Genomic DNA, 21226 nt, shown 5'->3' on the forward strand with positions numbered 1-21226 from the left:
GACTGGTTTTGCATCACGAGGGTCCTTATAGGTTAAAGAACGCGCCTTAAAAAGAGAGCTGGCCAAGAGAGCGCATATTGATGCCGTAAATCCAATGCATCGCTTAAGAAAACGGTGTTGTGTTCTGTTATTAATGGGAGAAACATGAGCATTAAAAAAGTGGAACAGACAAAATGAAGTTTCAGTAAAATACCTTACAGATTTAAACTGGGAACGAGGTTTGTAATATTTCTACGGTCCGATTGCCAAAGGCATCACATTGGGTAAATGATGAACTCAAATTATTTCTCTGGCGCTACGGTATTGCCGGAAAGGGAACGCAAAGAAAGACGGGAAGTCGAATGTAAAGCACATTTTAAATCACCAAATGCGTTTAGAAGCAAATGTTCCCCATAAGCACAAAAAAAAAAAATCACCAGATGAAGGACCTGCTACTTAATTTCTCGTACGCTATTGGGGACGGTGTGTTAATATTTACCGTAAAATAGCGCCCCCGGGTGGTTTGGCGTTGTTGTGCTTGTCGCGTATCTTTTGACGTAATAGAAAATAACATGCGTTCCGCTTCGGCGTGGCCAGAGTCTTGGAAAAGATAAATCCTCGAGATGTGTGGCGTAATTCTAAAAAGACTACTGGTTTATGGGAATGAAAATTTAAAAGATTAATGTATATGAGATTACGAAGTTTGGTTACTTACTGTACGTGAAACGCACACAGAAAGTAGCTGTTAAGCTCTAACTGTACTAAAGAACTATACATTCGTACGGTGTGTAACGATGTAACTTTATAATGTACTTCTAATTCTTCCAAAATATTACGGTGTAGCTTGGTCCGCAGACATTTCATCAGTGTTTTATAAAATCTTTGAAAGCCCTTGGGTGGTGCTATACTAATAATTTTGGATGCTAGTTGTCTTAATCACATCTTCGTTTACGAATTTGCATGACTCTGTAAATATTCTCTCAGTCATTTTTCTGCAGAATTGTATTTATGTGGACAGGACTGTATATGTATAAGCCTTCCCGGATGCTGGTGCGGATTTGTGTCACTCTCTCACGCCAGCAATGGTGCAGAGAGCCACCTCGTTCGGGACGACTTTGTCAGCAGATGTGTTTTGCAAGGAACTCTGGTACTGGAGATAAAGAACATAATGAAAATGAGGGTGACAGGGACAACCCTGAATCTCAGCTCTCTGGAGAGAAGCCTTCACCCCAACGTCCGGTGTTTGGGCAGCTGGGATCCAGAAGGCGCCACCTTTCTCCACTGGAGAGAATCAGCCAGCTTCTGCCTCAGGAATCCTTGAGCCAGGAGGTGTGGGAGCTGAGAAGGGGTAGAGCAGAAGATCAGAGACCCCTAGGGAGCATGGAATCCAGTCAGGAAATGACCGATACCGCAGTAATGGGACCTGAAGATTCTCATGAGAATGGCAGGCAAAGGCCAGACCTGCAGCCGTGTCAGGAGAGTGCGGAGGAAGCGAACTTCTGTGATCGAGAGAAGAAAATGGAGGAATGGCAGGTTGGTGATGGAGGAGATTCATCCCCAGCCATCTGTGGAGAGCCGCCGCTCGGCCTGGGGGAGCTGGTCCTGGCCGAGTACCGCAGTAAGGGCTGCCTGGAATTCCGGAAGATGTTCCAGCTGCAGGAGAAGGGGCACCTGCAGAGTGCCTGGGGGTCCATAGCGCACAGGGCTATCCTGGGGAGCCGCTCTGGGTCGCTCCTGCAGCTCTCCAGCGGCTCCCTCATCCTGGTGCGACGCCCCAGCCTTGAAGAGTATGTCCTATTAATGAAGAGGGCGCCCGCCATAGCGTACCCTAAGGTCTGGCCTGCTAACCCGCCTCATTCGACTCCCTCAAATTTTACTGATTCAGATCCAAATACTCCTCATTGTTGAAATCCTACTCAACTCCTTATTTCAAAGTAAAAACATTTATATCGCACCTTTTTTATCCTCTAGGATGCATCGCAAAGTCAAACTGTTTTGTTTTGTCAAACGATTTGTTTTGTGTTTCGCAGTAATGGGCTCTTTCTCCATCTGCAGGACTCCACTGCGATGGTGATGATGATGGATGTCTCGGAGGGAGACAGTGTTTTGGAGTCGGGCTCTGGGTCGGGGGCCATGACCCTCTTCCTGTCCCGGGCAGGTGGGCGCCCGTGCCGTAACACCACCGTCCTGTATGTCCAGGGGAGACCAAGATGTCACTAAATGATGGGGCGTGTGAATCGGCCCGAGCTTCGTACCGTAACACGTTATTTCATACCTTGACTGGATTTGCTAGGTGCGCTTGGGGGTGAATTTGCTGCTGCGCAGGGTGGGGGGGGGGGGAGCATTTTATTAAATATATAAAATGTATATATAAATATCATAGAAAGCAGAAGATCAAAGCTAGCATAGCAGAACATGTTACTTCAGCATCTCCAAAATTTTATTACATTTTTTTATAGTAACTGCTTTTGGCCAACAGGGGGCGCACACCAATGTGTGGTTGAGTGGCGGTAAACTCCACCACTGGGTTCACTTCAGTTCAAATCAATCCTTTTTTTTTTTCAATATTTCTATAGCGCATTTTCACAACATTACATTGTCTCAAAGTGCTTTACATCATCCCTGCTATATATTGGTTGAAACATAGTCTTGGACCTTAATTACCCACTTCGGGTTATTTAACACCTGTTGACCGACTTATCATTGATGATCACTGGTGACCACAGTGGGCTCCCGGGGCTGTGTGACGAGCGTGGAGCGGAGGGAGGACCACCACCAGAGGGCGCTGCGAAACTACCACCGATGGCGTAAGGCCTGGAAGCTGCGGCGGGGTGAGGAGTGGCCCGACAACGTGCGCTTCCATGTGGCTGAGCTGCAGGGGGCCAGCACGCTCCTCTCGGGGCTGCGCTTCAACTCCGTATGAAAACCGCCCCACACGGATCTGCACATTCCTGTCTGGTGCAGGCCTGTGAAGATAAACGACATGTCTTTACATCGCAGGCCGTCCTGGACATGCTCAGCCCCCAGGTGGCGCTGCCCACCGTGTTTCCATACCTGAACGATGGCGCTGTGTGTGCAGTTTACCTGGTCAAGTGAGTTGGCTGCCTAACTAATGTTAGCTATGGCCGCCTAACATGCATTAATACACTTCCTGAGTGCCGTGTCACCCTAGATGTCATTAAGCACCCCGCTCCCCCCCCCCCCCCCCCCGGGTGCAGCCTGACCCAGGTGATCGATCTGTTGGAGGGAGTTCGGGTGTCTGGACTTCCCCTCCAGTGCGAACGCATCATCGAGGTGCAGCACCGGGATTGGCTGGTGGCCCCGGCGGTCATGAAGGACGGGACAGCAGCGACCAGGGTGGCTCCGTTCTCGGGAACCGGTGATGAAGAGGAGGAGCAGTCACATGCTGAAGGCAAGGAGGAAGGTCAGCTTCCAGGTCGTGAGACGACTAACTGGAGTCATACGTGAAGACGTCAGCTGCGTAAAATCAAATTGAGCAACGAGTCGGACAGTTTCCTGCTTCGCAGTCGTTTCAACTTTATTGTGATTGTGCACATGCATAAGAAAATTGGGTAGAAGTGGGCCCTTTGAGTGCAGGCATCACACAAAGCAATAATATTAAAATAGACTGGAGAATAAGAGAAATAGCAGAACATCAAAAAAACAATAGAGCAGCAATTACTTACCTGAGTAAAGTGCAAGGCTCACATGTAGATGTTTGTACCAGGGGTGCGGTAGAATGCTAGAGTTTGCAGTATTCATACTGAGATGGCATGTGAGTCTTTAATGTTTCTTATGGTTTTCTGCAGAGGACTTCTCGTGTGACGATGACGTCCCCTTTGGGACTGTGACCTACATGGTGCGACCTCACCATCAGCAGATAGCACATACAGGTGCATGGTACTCTCATACCTCCTGGGCGGGAAGTGATTATTCAGACACCGTATCTCCCACCGTAACCTCAGATACCAATTAATAAGCATCATGAAATGTGTTTCTTGATAAAGAGTGATACCCGTAACAGCAAAAATTGTACAACGTTCTTTCAGCTTTCCTGGTGAAACTACGGAAGATAAAAGACAAGAAATCATGATGCTGGACAGCTGTGAAGAGGATAAAGATTCTTTTTGTATTTTTGTCAAAGAATAAAGTGAAATGCCTTGGAAAGTTGGTTCACGAATGTTCATTTACCATTCGCTGTATGATAGGAAACATCCCAGTTGAGCACAGTGCCTCAGAAGATACTAACATTGATGTTTGAATGAGCATTTCACTAAATGAGGAATTACTCGGGAAGGAAAAGAACTGCAGTGTTGTGGTGTTCTGCTTTATAAAGAACCACAAAGCAAGTTTATATAGCACATTTTCAAAGACAGGTACGTTATTCAAAGTGCTTTGCATAAAATAAAAGCAAGTAACAGCAACAGGGTTCGCTGCATTTTTTTCTTTCTCTCAGCACGTTACAGTATTCCCATCAAATCACTTTCCTGTTTAAGGTAAAGTTTTTCTGTCCTCATCAAAAACTTTGCGCATTGTGTTGCAAGGCGAGCCAGTGCATGAGCGCGAGGCTGCGTGCTCACCACGCCCTTAAACGTGCTGTCTCTGCTTTGCGCCCACTCCCCAGGTACTGCATTTATGGCCAAAACAAATAAAAGAAAATGGCATTCTAATCATAAGCATTGGATTTATCTTAATCGATTAATCTATCTACTCTTTTAAGATTATAATATACTTAGTTTTTGCATTATCTTATTACTTTTACACTTTTACATAAATGGCGTTCCCATAAGCATAAACAAACAATAATACTTTTTGTTTTTCACATCTGTCAACAGCTAACGCTTTCTGTTTCGATTCTGCCTTTTTGAGCTATTGCGGTATAACGTTTCCCCGAAACGCCGCGAACGCGTTGCGCGCTCCCGGAACTTTTCTCCTGCGTCACGGTGCGATGGGGGACGGATTAGAGGGGGAACCCGGAAGCGGTGGGCTGCGTGGCTTCTGAAAGAGAGAGAGAGAAGCGGAGCTTGAGGGAACGTGTGCGTGGTGTTTGCGAGGAGACGGGAGGGTTTACGGAGCGCCGCTGAGAGCATCACGAAAAGCGAAAAGAGGAGAAAGCAGCATGACTTTAAACCTAACTGTGAACAGCGGTAATCCGCCTTTGGGTAGGTGTGACCGATGTCTGCTGATGTTTGTCGGGGTCGTTTTATGGGTATTCTGGCTGCTTTCTGGTGCCATCGTGGCAGTACTTAGAAACTAGAACGTGTTAGTGTTAGCAGGCAGTAAAGTCACTTTATTACTATGGAGGAGTGGCCGATGTTGCCAATAAAGCGGTGGGATATTGTTTCGCACTGTAATACAAGAGATTAATTCATTACGCGATCGCTGACTGCACACCTTGCTAGAGGACGTGGTTGCGATTGGCGAGAAACGGGGGGGGGAAACGATCTGCGGATCATTTTGCTTGCCCTTTGCATCTGCGGTTACCCTGTAGTAACTGTTACTGCGTTGTGCCAGTACACCACCCTGCTGGTCTTTAATACCGAAGCGATCCACTTTAGCCGCTACAGCTTTCAAACAGCGCCTCCGCCTGCCCCTGATCGGAGTAACCGGCTGATGCAAGCGAACTGAAAGTGAATGACATGGCTGCGACGGTCGGCGACGTTACTGCAGCCTTCTCGGTGATCCGGCCTTAGGTTGCATGTCTTCGGTCACACATGGGTATATAGCACGCAGATAACCTGGGATCAATAAAGCGAATGTAATCAAATCTAATGTGATTACAAAACATAAGCTCAGTTATCAAGGTTTTGTTCAGTCAGTATGTTAAACACAAATTTTGCCCTGATGCAGTAGGCAAGGCTGTAATTCTCTTAACGTTGGTGATCATGAGTGGTCCGGTGAGCTAAGCGACCATTTGTGTGCTTGTGTCGTTGCTAAAAATACCCCGTGTGTGTGTGTGTGTGTGTGTATGCGCGTGTGCTTCCCCCCACTGTTCCCCTGTCTGCATGCAGGGGTGCTGCTGGCCATCGAGCGCGTGCGAGGCGTCGTCAGTGTCACCGTGCAGGAAGGCAAAGTCACCTGCCTCCGTGTCTCAGAGTGAGTACCCCAGGCCTGTCTTGGACGTCAACGTGTATGTTTACTACTATTAAAGCTGACAGAGATGCATAACAGACGGCTCCATTGGTTGCCTTTACTTTACCTGTCAGTAACTTATAAATGAAGCGTCGGTCGCTTTTCAGTGTAAGATTGAGTATAGATGATGTATATTGAGTATAATGTTTCTTTACGTCCAGAGTACAGAAGGTCTTACACTGGTAACTGATATCACCCCCCCCTGCCCCCACTCGCAGCGCCGTGCAGTTCAGCGATGCCAACTCCATCCTGCGTTACCTAGCCCGTTCGGCTCCTGCCCTGACTCTCTACGGCTCCGGAGTGCTGGAGGAGGCAGAGGTGAGGGAACCAGCAGAACAGGAAGTGGCCGCAGTGGCGGTGGCTCTGGGTGCTTTTGGAGTGCGATTCCTGATTTACGCCTCTCGTGTTATTTTGACAGTGCTGATGTACCGGCTTTTGTATATTATCTTGTCAGTCCACCTCCTGGCCTCTAGTTGCCACTTCCTTTGTTTTCCCAGTGTGTGTTTTTGTATATATTTTTAAATTTGCTCCCTCCCCCCTCCAGGTGGACCACTGGTTAGAGTTCGGTGCCCGTCGTGTCTCCGGTCAATCGCCCTTGACCCCTGTCTTGGAGGAGCTGGACAAGGCTTTGGCGCTACGCACCTTTCTTGTGGGCCATAGCTTGACCCTCGCTGACCTCTCTGTGTGGGCGGCTCTCAAAGGTTTGTGCTGGTTGTCCCCGGCTGCCCGTGTTTGTTGTTTTGGGACCTACGGCGGCCACACAGCGCATGTTTTTGCTTAATGTGTTGTTTTTTGGCCATCTGGGCCGCCGTAGCGACCCCTTCATCTCTGCGGTAAATGTGAGCCGCGTGACTCTCGGGGTCATGTTTTCATTGGCTGCATAAAAGGCACGATCTGCTTTTCTCGGATCTCATTGGCAGTTGCGGCTGTCTGTCCATCTCTCCGGCTGCTTCTCCTCACTTGTTCATTGTGTCTCTTACAGAAAGTGGAGATTGGCAGGCTGTCCAGGCCAGTGCGGACTCCTTCCCCCATGTCCGTCGCTGGTTCTCCTTTCTGTGCTCCCAGTCTCCCTTCTCCACTCTGGCGGTCAAGTCTGCCAGCACCAAGGCTGCCCCTGGCAACGGCGTGGTAAGAACAGTGCTTGTGTTTAGCCTGTATAATCTCCCCCCCCCCATTATGTCTGGACCAGCATCTAGCTGCCTTTCTGGTTTTAGTTAAAGACTTAATGGAGAATTAAAGGGACAGCTCACCCCAAAACTTAAAAAGTGATGTTTTTGTGGGGCAGGGCTACCTACCCATCCAGGCTGCTCTGCTTTGGAGAAATCGGCTTTAGAAATATCTGACCTTTCTTCAGTATAATGGGTCTGAATGGCATTATTTACCCAGACCAAAAAAAAATTAGCTATATCTCTTACCAGAAATCATGACCTGGTGAGTCAAGATAATCTGCAGACTTTGTAGGGAGCCGTTTATATGTAGCAACAATTTTATTCTTCTGAGCTCCACACACCAATCATATCACTGCGCAGAAGATTCGAGCACAAGCACCCCGGCAATGTCGTCTGCGCCGTGATAATCGAGAGAAGCCTGACTTCTCTAAGGTCGATATGTCAGAATCTGGGCAACTCCCAGCAGAACCACCGAGATGGATAAATGACACTAAAACCATTATTTTGAGGTGAACCTTAATTTTAACATCAATTAGAAGGGCTTTTGCTCTTGTCTGCAGGGAGATAAGGAGAAGAAGCAGGATGTCGGGAAGTTTGTGGATCTCCCTGGTGCCGAGGTGGGAAAGGTGATCGTCCGGTTTCCTCCTGAAGCCAGCGGGTGAGTCCGATCCCATGCCGTGATTGAATGCATCCGGTGTCTGGTTGATAGCCAATTGGCAGGCTCGAAAGAATCGCCGTGGAAACGGTTGCCTATGCAGCAGAGCGGCATAGTGCTTGGGCATGAACTCGGGGGGGGGGGGGGGCAGGTGAGAGTGGGGGTCCCCGCGTGTTTAATCGCCGTCCCTGTTGTCGTCCCTGTCACACAGATACCTGCACATTGGGCACGCCAAGGCCGCCCTCCTCAACCAGCACTACCAGGTGACGTTTAAGGGCAAGCTTATCATGCGCTTTGACGACACCAACCCCGAGAAGGAGAAGGAGGACTTCGAGAAGGTGTGGTGCCCTGAAGGTAGCATCCAGAGGCGGAAAATGCAGCTCCAGAAAGTACAAATGCAGACCGAGATTTTGTTTGTCAACTAGTTGAGTCCTCTGTGAATATGGATGTATAAAGAGTCACATTCACAGAGTACTCAACTGGTTGATTAAATCAAAATCTTGCATATTCTGCATTTGTACTTTCTGGACCTGTACTTTCCACCTCTGGTGGCAGACTCGTCGTCTTTTTCCCCTCTCCCCCGATCTGGAATGTGCCATCTGGCATACCGGGAATTTTCCCAGTGGACCCCTGAGTATGGGGCCAGAATTTCCATAGAGCCATGAGGGACCCTACGGCCGAATTTCAGCCCTAGTGCAGCCCTCCCCCTATCCCACCTGCTTCTAAGTAGTTGGCTGGCCAGCAGCAAGGAATGTCGCGCTGGAGATAACCCCCCATCTGCCTGTGCCCGTGCGTCAGGTGATCCTGGAGGATGTGGCCATGCTGCAGATCAAGCCCGATCAGTTCACATACACCAGTGATCACTTCCCCGCCATCCTGCGGCTGGGCGAGCAGCTGCTCCGCCAGGGCAAGGCCTACGTGGATGACACGGCGCCTGACGTCATGAAGCAGGAGCGCGAGCAGAGGCTGGAGTCCCGTAACCGTGCCAACTGTGAGTGGCCTCTGGCCCTGACCATGTGACACCAAGCAGTCACTGAATCGTGAGCCGGGGGATCACATCCCAGCCGCGGTCCACCAAAAGTGATTTACTGAGTGTATTAATGTGGAGATAAGCATTGTACGTGATTGTAAGTATTGTCACTGCATATACAGCAGTCAAGTCATTCTGCAGCACTTCAGCGAGGATTGCTGCACATGCAGTGTACAGGGTTAATAAATATGGAAACGCACGGATAAACACAGAAATGCACACAAGGCTAGAAGTGTATGTAGGGTATTTGTGAACTGATGCAAATTGGTAACAATCTGAAGACTAAAACTGCCACTGCAACTGCCATAATCCCTGTAGCTGTTGGCCGTGCACACACTGTCATGCACACTGGGCGTGTAACATACAGAAAAGTGACGGCCACTGTTTCCCCTCACTGTGACCCCCCCTTGCCGTCCCCAGCGGTGGAAAAGAACATGAAGATGTGGGAGGAGATGAAGGCAGGTACCGAGCTTGGGCAGACCTGCTGCATGAGGGCCAAGATTGACATGAACTCCAACAACGGCTGCCTGCGCGACCCCACACTGTTCCGGTGCAAGGACAAGCCGCACCCGCGGACAGGCAGCACTTACAAGTAAGGAGCGCTGTTCGTCTGTGGCCCAACATCTCTGTGCCTCAGCCTCCCGTGGGTGTCAAACGTCCTGGTCTTCTCTCCCCCTCCAGAGTGTACCCCACCTACGACTTCGCCTGCCCCATCGTAGACAGTGTGGAGGGGGTGACCCATGCCCTGCGTACCACCGAGTACCACGACCGCGACGAGCAATATTACTGGATGATCGAGGCCCTGGGCCTCCGCCGGCCCTACGTGTGGGAGTATGCCCGCCTCAACCTCAACAACACGGTCCTGTCCAAGCGCAAGCTCACTTGGTTCGTGGACCAGGGCCTGGTGGATGGCTGGTGAGTCTCTCCCACAGCTGTTCCTGCTTGCTGGTGGTGGTCACTCGTGGCTACAGGTCTCTGGCTGTAGCTGGATACTGTCACGGTTCTGCTGGACCGGTCCGTGTGAATGAAAGCTGGAGTCCTTGTGTCCCCCACTCACAGGGATGACCCACGCTTCCCCACGGTCCGGGGCGTCCTTCGCAGAGGGATGACCGTCGAGGGCCTGAAGCAGTTCATCGCAGCGCAGGTGAGTGCATGTGGATCTTCTTGGTCTGCTTCACCAGCCAACAGAAGCTTTTCTCCACCTGGAAAACCCTGGTTTCTTACGACTCTATAAGCAAATTTTGAATGATTATTGCCCACGTTGTGATTAGTGCTAGATGATAACAATAATTATTACGATATAATTTTCCTCTGTCAGTATATCAAATGGTTGATGAAAGTTTTAGGGCCCAACGTGTTCCGAGGGACACATCTCTCATCACAATGAAATGTCACTTTTTCTTTGACTGCCTGTCAAGTACGGCAGTGGAGCAAAAACGCAAACACAGCTGTGAAACAGGAATTTATTGAACAAACGAGAGAATGTAATAGGGCAGACAGGCAGACTAAAGATAACAGTCAGAACAACAGGGCAACCCACTGGAAGAGCAACCTGTCCAGTAAGGGTAATCCAGGAAAGTCCACGGTAAAATTCAGGTCTTATGAAATTCACATGGTATTAAGCCAGAGAATTCAAAAAATGCTAAGAATGCCTGAGGTGGGGTTTTGTTGATGCAGACCAAAATAACCTGTTCATCTCCCTTCTCTTTGAGGTATGTGAAATGCTGTTTGACAAGCGTTTCTCACGTTCTGACGACGAAGAACAGTTTAAAACCTCAATTCACCATTTGACTCCTTCAATTCTTACTCGGGAGCACAAATTTACTTTTAAACTGGGAAGAAATAATGATTTCACATTCATCGTGATAATTATTAACATTGACTGGTATGAACGTTTTTCATCGTGAGACCGTTTTTGGCCAAGTCACCCAGCCTTTGGATAACTTTTTGGGTAACATTATTGGATAGCACTCTATGCTGCTGTCGGGTAGCACTATTGGCTAGTGTTGTCAGTCAGTCTAGCTGGATAACGTCAAGGGGCGCTGACCCTGACTGGGTAGGATGTAAGATGTTGATGAGTAGATGGACAGTAAGACATTTCATGCTGCAACCAGATTGTGGGTTAGAGTCATTCTGCTCTCTCATTGTCTTTGTTTCCAGGGTGGATCCAGGTCTGTGGTCAACATGGAGTGGGACAAGATCTGGGCCTTCAACAAGAAGGTGAGCGTGAGGTTCTTACAGCCCCAAATTCTGCCCTCGGCCAGTTCAGTCGTGGACAGAACCGGACCTAGCTAAGAGCTTGCGGATCGGGAGGGTGGGACCTGCCACATATATATGACTTGGTCTCTGAAGCTGAGAAGAGGCTGCTTTTGTTCTAAGGAGTGGAAGCATGTGACCCTCTGCTGTGACCCTGAACCACTGCCCCCTACCTGCTTGTCACAATCACTGCATGTCCCCCCCCCCCATCAGCAGGTTCCCAAGGCTCCACCACGTCATGATGGCAGACACATGTAACACTGCCTTTTTATCCCCTGGCTTTGTTGTCTTGTTGACCCCCCCCCCCCCACACCGTCCCTGCTAACCATTCACCCCCCCCCCCCCCCCCCGCACTAACCTTCAGTTACCTTGCTGTTTTAACGTGTATTTTGGGCTATCACGTCAGGCGCTCTGGGTGGGGTCAGGGTGGAGATGGGGGGGGGGTGGGTGCTGTCTGAACTCTGAACTGCCTTGATCCGCATCTACTGTGTTGGGCATTAAACGGTAAATTTCACTCTTCTGTTTCCAAGCTGCCAATTAGCTGTAAAAAGGTACCCGTCCTCCTCACTCCCCCCGCCCCTCCCCCGTCCTCCTCACTCCCCCCGCCCCTCCCCCGTCCTCCTCACTCCCCCCCCTGCACCATCAAAAAGGCCCAACGTTAAAGTACCAGTTGGGCCCGGGGACTCGAGGGACTTTTCCCATCGTCACACCCCACACTTCCTGTTCCGTCTCCACCCATCTGTCACATTCTGACCTCCACCCTCCCCAGTTTTGCTGCTCGTTTAAAAGATTGGGGGGGGGGGGGGGATGTTTGATTTTCGAAGACAGAGGAATGATCGGTCACTGTTTGGTGACGAAGACATCAGTGAGAGGCCTGAGGGCACCATGGGGGGGGAGCGGGGGTGGGGAGGAGGCCGGTGTTGTGAACAGCCTGGTCATCGTCTTCTCAAATCGGAACCGCCCCCCCTGCCCCCCCGCCCCTCCTGGTCTCATGAGCAGGCTGCTGGTTTTCTCTCTGCTTACCGCCATGACTTGCTGACCAATCACAGCCCAGGCCCGTGTTGTGAAAACTGCGCACCCTGCTCTAATCGGCTCCCTGTGCCCCCCTCCCACCACACACCCCCCCCCTGCATGTATCGCCTCATGTAACCTGGGATGTCGTTTTTTGCTCAGCATTCCATGTCTCTCCATCTGCCCCCCCCAGGTGATCGACCCTGTGGCCCCCAGGTACACCTCTCTCCTGAAATCCCACGCTGTGCTCGTCTCCATCCCCGAGGCCAAGGAGGAGATGAAGGAGGCGGCCAAGCACCCCAAGGTACTTCGGTCGACCTGAAGGGGGCGCTATTCCCACACATTAACAGTTGTCATGTTCGCCGGTGGTTTTCATGAACAATCCTGTATTGGTGTAGGGTAGCTCTCTGGTAAAGAGATCGATATCAGGGGTGGGGACACTGGGATGCTGGCCGGTGCTGAAAAATGATTGGCCCACCCCTGTCATTCACCAACTCAAAACATATCATTGGTTAATAAGGTTGACCCTCGTTAATTATGGTCCCTTTTACAGCACGACCCCCCACCTTAAATACCAGAATGGCCCCCGATCGGTATCCCTGTCTCGTGCTGTGACGCTTCCCGTTAGTGCTCGCTGTGGTCTGCCCTGCCCTTCCCAGGCGTGTGTTATCCTAGCTTGGCCGTCTGGTATGACCGGTCTCCTCACAGAACGCCGACGTGGGGGTGAAGCCCGTGTGGTACGGACCCAGGGTGCTGGTCGAGGGCGCTGATGCCGAGACCTTCAGCGAGGGGGAGACCGTCACCTTCATCAACTGGGGCAACCTGGTCATCACCAAGATCCACAGGTGCCTGTCACTTCTCACGCTTTCTGTCATGCAGTTGGTGATGTCAGCACTGATTGTACGCGCCACTGTAATATTAACTGGATGCTCCTGTAGCTTTTTTTTCTTAAGCCCTCTGCTGTTCCTTGATACTTTCCGAACCTCCAGTGTTCTTCGCGCTGGTACCACAGTGTCTGCAGTGTCGGGTGGGTCCCTTTCCTCTCCATTCTCTTCTGATGATTAATGCCGATTCCGCACCACAGAGATGCCAGCGGTGCCGTCTCATCTCTGGAAGCCCGTCTGGACCTGGAGAACAAGGACTACAAGAAGACCACCAAGATCACGTGGCTGGCGGACACGCCCCAGGCCCCGCTGGTGCCGGCCATCTGCGTGAACTACCAGCACCTCATCTCCAAACCCGTGCTGGGTAAGGATGACGACTTCAAGGATTACATCAACCGGAACAGCAAGGTGGGGACCGGTGGGCCAAGGGCATGTGAGAGCGGACCAAAATGGGAGACAGTGTTACATACAGCTCTGAAACAATTCTTTCTTTCTCTTTCTCTTTCTTTGTCTCTTCTTTCTTGTCTGTCTGGTCTGCTTCTCTCTCTCTCTCTCTCTGTCATAGCTGGAGGAGCAAATGTTAGGAGATCCTTGTCTGAAGGACCTGAAGAAAGGTGACATCATTCAGCTGCAGAGGAGGGGCTTCTATATCTGTGACCAGCCGTATGAGCCAACCAGGTAGCTCACCTCAGTATAGTCACACCCACACCAGTGATTGAGTAATGGATACTTTTTGTTGTCGTTAATCAGAGTTTCATGTTCAGTTTGCTTCTCGTGATCGTTTGATGACAGTCGCGTAAGTCTGGCCTCTCTTTGTGGCCCGTTCCTCCAATCCCAGTCCCTACAGCTGCCAGGAGAGCCCGTGCATCCTGCTCTATATCCCCGATGGACACACCAAGGACATGCCCACTGCTGGGTCCAAGGACAAAAGCAAGGGCCAGGCTGTCAGCAAGCCAGTGAGTGTGCAGTCACTGACTGTGATTGGCGGAATGACGAGTGTCGATTCGTTGGCCAACACTGAGTCCTGCTGATTGGCTGCGGTCTGGGAGGTCGATATTCAGGCTCAGGCTTTCCGTATAGTAATGGAGGACTCTTAACTTAGCAGACCCGCTCCTACACTCTTCACACAGGTCATGTCAGGATGTTGTGAAGCAAGGAGCAGTTTTATGTAGAAACGGAAAACACTGTTACTGATATTATCACTTTTTATTTCAATATCTCAGATACAGGAGGGAGAGGTGCATTGTTTGTGATAATATCAGATAATATCACAACGTACGTGACCAGTAATATTACTGTGGTGACTCGAGTAAAGAGACACCTTCTCCTTGCCACTTCATTCACGCAGGTGAAGGCCGCCCCCTCCTCCCAGGCCGCCCCCTCCCCCCAGGCCGCCCCCTCCTCCCAGGCCGCCCCCTCCCCCAGCAAAGACGCGGCTTCTGTGGTCTCCGCTGTGGTAGCCCAGGGTGAGGCTGTGCGCCAGCTCAAGGCCAGCAAGGCCCCCAAGGACCAGGTGGAGCAGGCGGTGAAACAGCTGCTGGCCCTGAAGGAGGAGTTCAAGAAGGTGACAGGACAGGAGTACAAACCGGGCATGAGCCCACCCAGCTCCTCCCAGCCACAGACCAGCGGCACCAACCCCGTCCCAGCAAGCCATGCTGCCGGCTGCCCGTATACACGTGTTGCCCAGCAGGGTGAGGTAGTGAGGAAGCTGAAGGTGGAGAAAGCTCCCAAGGTATGTAGATGATTTAGCAGGTGCCTGTAAGCTTTATCACCTAGATTGGTGACCAACAAATTTATGATCCTTTTTTTGACAGCATTTCAGCTTTAATTTTTTTCCGACTCGTTCAAACCAGGAAAAAATCGATGCTGCGGTGAAACAGCTGCTGACCTTGAAGGAGGAGTTCAAGAAGCTCACAGGACAGGAGTATAAACCAGGCATGGCGCCACCCAGCCCCGCCCCTGGAACCACCTCATTGGATGCTGTGGGTCTGTACCATCGTGTCGCCGAACAGGGGGAGACCGTTAGGAAGCTGAAAGCTGAGAAAGCTCCTAAGGTGAGGAGGAATAGCAAGGAGAACCTTCTTTGTTTCCCGCCAAGTTTCTACTTCCTGTTGTATGTTTCTATTCCAGATAATAGTCTATTTTTTTCCTTTCTTTTTGTCTTCCTTAGGATCAAATTGATGTTGCCGTTAAGCAGCTCTTGACTCTTAAAGCGGAGTTTAAGGAGCAAACTGGACAAGAATACAAACCCGGCATGGCACTTCCAGCAGGCTCGACCTCTGCCAGTGTGGACAGTCCTCCAGTGAAGTGCAGCTCTGTCTCGCCCGACACCCAGGCACTGTTTACACAGGTCGCCCAGCAGGGGGAGTTGGTGAGGACACTGAAGTCAGAGAAGGCCTCTAAGGTGACTTTTCGTGGGCCATGGACCAAACGTGATGTAACATACATGCTATTAGGGGTTTTATGGTAATCCTGTACAAAGGAGCCTTTCTCACTGCTCTCCGCTGAACTGAAGTGTGAGACATTTGGATTTTAGAGCATTTTACAGCATCATACAGTATGTGTGTATGTGAGTTTTTGATGTGTGCTGAAAAAAGCTTCTCGTATTTGACTTCAGTCCTTTGTAATCAGAGAGGATTTACCTTAAGTTTCTTACATTTTTGCGTTATATTTTTTTACATTAAAAACCGTAATGGTCCCAGTACAGGGCCCTGAGGTACTCTGCATTACTTTGGCTCTGTTTATTCGCTAGATACTTTGTGTCATGAGATTTTCTGTCCTGTGGATTTCAGGACCAGATAGACGGTGCAGTGAAGAGGCTACTGGAGCTGAAGGCAGAGTACAAAACGCTGACCGGTGTGGAGTACCAGCCTGTGGCAGCCACAGGGACCACCGGGGACAAGGACAAGGGCCGCAAGGACCGGGAGAACAAGTCGGAGAAGCAGGGCGGGGGCGGGAGTGGCGGGCGGAAGCAGAAGGGAGCAGACAAGCAGCCCCAAGGCCAAGAGTCCAACTCGGGAGGAGCTGGTGGGGCCGGGGATGGGCAGGGCCCCAAGAAACAGACCCGGTGAGAAGCCGCAGGGCCCCTCGAGGAATAGGAGAAGGCTGCTGTGCAGCACAGATCATTTAATCTGCAGGAACTATTATTGTACTGGACTGCAGGCAGAACCTGTTTGCTCGGCTTGCTTTCAGGAAAACTTCTGTGTCATGGGAACAGGCCTGAGCTGCTCTGTGGGCTGCTTGGGGAGTAGGAGCGAATGATCTTCTCAGATTCGGTTTCGTTTCTGATGCAGGTTGGGTCTAGAAGCGAAGAAGGAGGAGAACCTGGCGGACTGGTACTCCCAGGTACGGCGGCGTGCTGAGCAACTTTGGGGTGGTGGAGGTGCAGAGTGGCTGCCGTGATCTGTGTCTGGGATGGGCATCTGGGGCGGATAGTGGGCTTTCATCCATATTTCCTGTTTACTAGTTTTTTTTTCCTCTAACACCAACCCTTTCTTTTTCAGTAAACACTTGTGTGCTTAGGCAGTGGCCTCATTGCTGCAGCAAATATTCAAGACATTTCAATTTGAATACGACGTTCAAACACCTGGGTACAGTCGCGCTGAAAAATTCATGTGCATGTTCATAATCTGACTGTGGTTCAGCGCCAATGCAATTCTTCTTCAATTAACACAAACAACACATAAGTAAATGGGGAAAAATGACGAGTACAAGGCAAAATGGTCGACCTAGCACTGCTCGAGAGCCCCCAAAAAGCACTGAAATATAGTAGCATTTTTTTTAAATTAGTAGCGATAATGTCTAAATACCCTTCCCCATAATGCCTTGCAACTTGCACATCATGATGAACTCTGTAAAGAATTTATACTGGGCCTGAAAGTAAAAGCAAGTTTGTTCACCTGTGACTTAATTCCACAGCCATGCTCAGAAAGCTGGTTCCTTAACCACTATGCCACCTGCAGGCCAGTCTTATTTAACTCTCCGCCTTTCCCAGGTCATCACCAAGGCTGAGATGATCGAGTACTACGACGTGAGCGGCTGCTACGTGCTGAGACCCTGGGCCTATTCCATCTGGGAAGCCATTAAAGAGTTCTTCGACAGGGAGATCAAGAAACTGGGCGTGGAGAACTGCTACTTCCCCATGTTCGTCTCACAGGCGGCGCTGGAGAAGGAGAAGACCCACATTGCTGACTTTGCCCCAGAGGTGTGGAAGGGAGGGAGGCTTACCTGAAGAGGGTAAACGATGGGAGGGAGGATGCAGGGTTCCTGGCCTATAGTGCAGTTACTCCCCGATTCTAGCTGAAGGATACTGATGGGGTACTAGGGCTGTAAGGGAGGTGTTGAGAGCACTACATCCAGCAGGGTTTGAGATGGTGCTTCCCCATAGGTGGCGTGGGTGACCCGGTCGGGGAAGACCGAGCTGGCGGAGCCCATCGCGGTCCGGCCCACCAGTGAGACAGGTAGCCGGACACGTACCGTTTCCAAAGCTAGGGGTCACAGGGACACTGGCTCCAGCTGAATTCTGATTGGCCCCTGAATGTCCCCTCCCCTGTCACTCACTGACACGCATCATTGGCTGATAAGGTCGGCCCCTCTGTATGAATTATGACTGCTCTTATGCCCCCCACCTTAAACCCTAAAATCGCTGCCATGTCTTTCTGCCTCCTCCTGCCCCCCAGTGATGTACCCTGCGTATGCCAAGTGGGTGCAGTCACACAGAGATCTGCCCATCAAGCTCAACCAGTGGTGCAACGTTGTGGTCAGTATCGCGCTCTTTCCACGGATTGCAGCATTTTCATGCCTCATTTTGATATTGATGAGCTGTTTATGTTCCTGCCCCCCTGTCTTTGACCTGCAGAGATGGGAGTTCAAACACCCCCAGCCCTTCCTGCGGACTCGGGAGTTCCTCTGGCAGGAAGGGCACACCGCCTTTGCCACCAAGGAGGAGGCGACAGAGGAGGTGGGGGCCTGGTTCCCATCCGCTCGTAATCGCTGGGTGGACCTAACGTGGGGGGGTGGGGTGGTATCGGCTTACTCTAGGGTCCGTATATAGCAGCAGAGCGATGTGAACATCTGACGGCTCGACCTAAAAGGAGCGAGACTCATCTCTGTGAGGAAATTCAACTCCCCCCCCCCCCCCCCTTTTGGTCAGCTGAGCTGTTATTGCCAATCTGGGCTGCTTGCTGAGCAATTTGGTATCATGTAGTGGCCACTGGACTGTGGCCTGATGGTCTGCAGGACCCCCCCCCCCCCCCCGTAAAAACATTGTTGTGTTGACCGCCCTTTACACCATCCTCCACAACAGGTGCTGCAGATCTTGGATCTGTACGCGCGTGTCTATGAGGAGCTGATGGCCATCCCCGTGGTGAAGGGCCGCAAGACCGAGAAGGAGAAGTTCGCTGGAGGAGACTACACCACCACGGTGGAGGCCTTTATCTCCGCCAGCGGCAGAGCCGTTCAGGTGGGGCCCCCAACGCCTCCCAGCTCCACCTCCTCCTCCAGACCAAGCTTTTGCAGCAGCATTGCATGACACAGAGTATCCGCCTATATTAGTCATGCATTGACAGTTATGGAATAGAGCCAATAACGGAAGCAGTCTGGATGCGTGTTCGTTTTGCTATGGCCGCCTCGGGGATGAACTGGAGAAACCAGCATCCCAGTCATCCGCTTTCATAACCCAGGAGTGTCTCGCTGAAGGTTCCTGTCCTTTCTGTCCCTACTGTCTCACCACAGGGAGCCACCTCCCACCACCTCGGCCAGAACTTCTCCCGGATGTTCGAGATCATGTTTGAGGACCCGAAGAAGCCCGGAGAGAAGCAGCTGGCCTACCAGAACTCATGGGGGATCACGACCCGTACCATCGGTGTCCTGACCATGGTGCACGGGGACAACCAAGGGCTGGTGCTGCCCCCGAGGGTGGCCTGTCTGCAGGTTAGAGGCTCTGTGAGGTCAGTTAGGAGGAGAAGCCCTGTGAAAGAGACCATGTGGTCAGTGAGGGGGTGGCAGCTACAGCAAGGAATGAAGAGGTGAATCACCGTAGGGACCTTGTCACCCAGCAACGAGCAAAGAGAAAGTATTTGAAAGTAAATCTGAAGAATCTCAGCTCAGTAGCAAGAGATGGGGGGATTTCAACCTATGAGTACAAGGTGGTGAAACAGTTAAGGGGCTGAACCTGTGAAGGTTGACTCAGATTCCCGGAAGGGAATCAATATTGTACGCTTGGTCAAGAGTCCTTCAGTCAATAAACAGCTAGGACTGCGGCTTGAGATAAAGCCAGATACTTTGAGGTGACTCCTTGGCTCCTCACCAGGTTATCATCATCCCCTGTGGCATCACAGCCTCACTGGCTGAAGCTGAGAAGGAGGCCCTACTCGCCCAGTGCTCCAGGTACCTCTCGCAGCTGCAGAAGAGCGGTTTTAGGGTCAAGGCTGACCTGCGGGACAACTACTCCCCTGGCTGGAAGTTCAACCACTGGGAGCTGAAGGTAACCAGCCATCATGCTCCCTTTCTGTGTGTGGAATCTGTTCCTTGAGCCGGGGGGGGTCAGATATTGAGTAGATGAACCCTGGAGAATCAGCAAACATGCAACACCTTTCCTGTGCTACAGTGAGAGTCAAAGGGAGTCAGTTACTCATTCTGTGTGTATGTGTGGGAGACGCTGTTGATGCTCGTGAATGGAGACACTCGTACTCCACTGAACGCTTCCGTTTTCCTCTACGCTCATGGGACCTTTCCAGGGGGTTCCCGTACGCCTAGAGGTGGGACCCAAGGACCTAAAGCAGGGCCAGTGTGTGGCAGTGAGGAGGGACACTGGGGAGAAGCTCACCCTGCCTGAGGCTACGGTGGGGAGCCGGCTGACGCAGCTCCTGGAGGACATCCAGAACAACCTCTTTCAGAGGTAGGACTTCAGGCTGGCAGGCACGGTCTCCCTGCATCCTTAGAGGGCAACATGACTTTGGCTGAACTCCCTGCTTTTATCAGGGCTTCAGATGACCTGAAGAAGCACATGGTGGTGGCTGACAGCATGGAGCAGTTCCAGAAAGATCTGGACCAGGGCAAGGTAAGCGACCCGAGGGGGGAGGGGGGGGTAGATGTCATACCGGATACTGGAATGGACGCCGTGAAATTTGGGTTACGGTCATTCGCTCCAGTTGAAGTGTGATTCCTGTCATGTGGATCGGCCCACGTTTGTGGTGGATGAGTATGTTTGGCTGTTAAATACAAGGCACCTCAAGTCCGTGTGTCTATCTTCCGGTGGCCCCCAGATCGCACAGATCCCCTTCTGTGGTCGTATTGAGTGTGAGGACTGGATTAAGAAGACCACTACCAAGTAAGTTATCTGTCTTTAAGGGGGTTTCTTGGGTTGCCAGGAAACCAGGTAAGGGGTTTCTGACGAAAGCTTGTTCTCGCTCCACCACAGGGAGCAGGACCTGGAGCCCGGGGCCCCCTCTATGGGTGCCAAGAGTCTCTGCATTCCTTTCCAGCCCCTGAAGACACTGCAGGCCGGCCAGCTGTGCGTGAGCGGCAAGGAGCCTGCCCAGTTCTACACGCTGTTTGGCCGCAGTTACTGAGGCAGAGTAGAGTGGTGGGCGTCTAGCGCCCCCTGTCCTTCTCTTAACCCCCACACACACACACACACACACACACACACACACACACACACCCTACAGACAATTTGGTGTGACTGTAACAACAACCCTCCACTTCTCACCTAGGTCAGGTCCTCATTGTAGTCCTCTAACCCTGCGATTAGACCCCCCCCCCCACCTGTGATTCTCAGGACTGTACAGCTCAATGTAGGAGGGGCCCACAAGCGAGAGGGGAGAAACTGCAGTTTCCATTGACCAATAATCCATGTGCAGGGTCTTATCTGCTGGACTGCTGAGAGGACAGAGGAGGCCCTGTCTGTGATGTCCTGCACTCTGTCACTAGATGTGCCATTTCCCTCATAGTACATTAACTCATAACGCTGGAGTCAGCCAAGAATCTGTTACGTTGTAGGACCGACGTGTAATAAATTGATTCTCTGTATCGCTTTTCCTGTCATTTCTCCAAGTATAATATTCACAACCTTTTTTTTTCCCTTTTTTAAATCCGGGTTTCATTTGAT

The 21226-nt window shown here is 51.1% G+C and overlaps 2 protein-coding genes across 5 annotated transcripts; both read left to right on the forward strand.

The window, feature by feature from the left end:
• Window positions 1-67: 67 nt before the first annotated feature.
• Window positions 68-4146, forward strand: trmt61b (tRNA methyltransferase 61B). Of its 4 annotated transcripts, none has more exons than XR_007382410.1 (7): window positions 68-1812; window positions 2035-2137; window positions 2706-2810; window positions 2980-3071; window positions 3198-3403; window positions 3789-3872; window positions 4029-4146. XR_007382410.1 is itself a non-coding variant. In XM_048975570.1 (7 exons), the coding sequence occupies exons 1-7, from the start codon at window positions 988-990 to the stop codon at window positions 4070-4072; spliced, it is 1545 nt and encodes a 514-aa protein (XP_048831527.1). In that variant the 5' UTR covers window positions 68-987; the 3' UTR covers window positions 4073-4146. The 4 variants fall into 4 exon arrangements, 2 of the variants coding, with proteins under 2 accessions (XP_048831527.1, XP_048831528.1); XR_007382411.1 differs by having other exon boundaries at window positions 3198-3391; XM_048975570.1 differs by having other exon boundaries at window positions 2706-2896.
• A 785-nt stretch (window positions 4147-4931) lies between these two features.
• On the forward strand, window positions 4932-21147 carry eprs1 (glutamyl-prolyl-tRNA synthetase 1). The gene is made up of 33 exons (XM_048973859.1): window positions 4932-5141; window positions 5991-6075; window positions 6330-6429; window positions 6656-6812; window positions 7094-7239; window positions 7841-7938; window positions 8147-8273; window positions 8734-8926; window positions 9386-9557; window positions 9647-9880; window positions 10025-10109; window positions 11126-11185; window positions 12426-12536; window positions 12941-13077; window positions 13317-13524; window positions 13682-13794; window positions 13955-14072; window positions 14465-14848; window positions 14970-15170; window positions 15287-15520; window positions 15909-16183; window positions 16410-16461; window positions 17111-17320; window positions 17504-17576; window positions 17796-17875; window positions 17975-18076; window positions 18422-18577; window positions 18850-19047; window positions 19427-19600; window positions 19854-20014; window positions 20098-20176; window positions 20382-20446; window positions 20537-21147. The coding sequence occupies exons 1-33, from the start codon at window positions 5099-5101 to the stop codon at window positions 20685-20687; spliced, it is 4782 nt and encodes a 1593-aa protein (XP_048829816.1). The 5' UTR covers window positions 4932-5098; the 3' UTR covers window positions 20688-21147.
• The last annotated feature ends 79 nt before the right edge of the window (window positions 21148-21226 follow it).

This window comes from Brienomyrus brachyistius, chromosome 14 (assembly GCF_023856365.1).
Source record: "Brienomyrus brachyistius isolate T26 chromosome 14, BBRACH_0.4, whole genome shotgun sequence".
Classification (NCBI taxonomy): domain Eukaryota; kingdom Metazoa; phylum Chordata; class Actinopteri; order Osteoglossiformes; family Mormyridae; genus Brienomyrus; species Brienomyrus brachyistius.

Bases quoted from the DNA above. Each gene is read 5' to 3' on its own strand.
- trmt61b (XM_048975570.1), top strand. From the start codon at position 988: ATGTGGACAGGACTGTATATGTATAAGCCTTCCCGGATGCTGGTGCGG. The intron at 2,138-2,705 runs GTGGGCGCCCGT...TGGTGACCACAG, and splicing joins CCTCTTCCTGTCCCGGGCAG to TGGGCTCCCGGGGCTGTGTG. The intron at 3,404-3,788 runs GTCAGCTTCCAG...GGTTTTCTGCAG, and splicing joins TGCTGAAGGCAAGGAGGAAG to AGGACTTCTCGTGTGACGAT.
- eprs1 (XM_048973859.1), top strand. From the start codon at position 5,099: ATGACTTTAAACCTAACTGTGAACAGCGGTAATCCGCCTTTGG. The intron at 15,171-15,286 runs GTGAGGAGGAAT...TGTCTTCCTTAG, and splicing joins AAGCTGAGAAAGCTCCTAAG to GATCAAATTGATGTTGCCGT. The intron at 19,601-19,853 runs GTAACCAGCCAT...GGACCTTTCCAG, and splicing joins TCAACCACTGGGAGCTGAAG to GGGGTTCCCGTACGCCTAGA.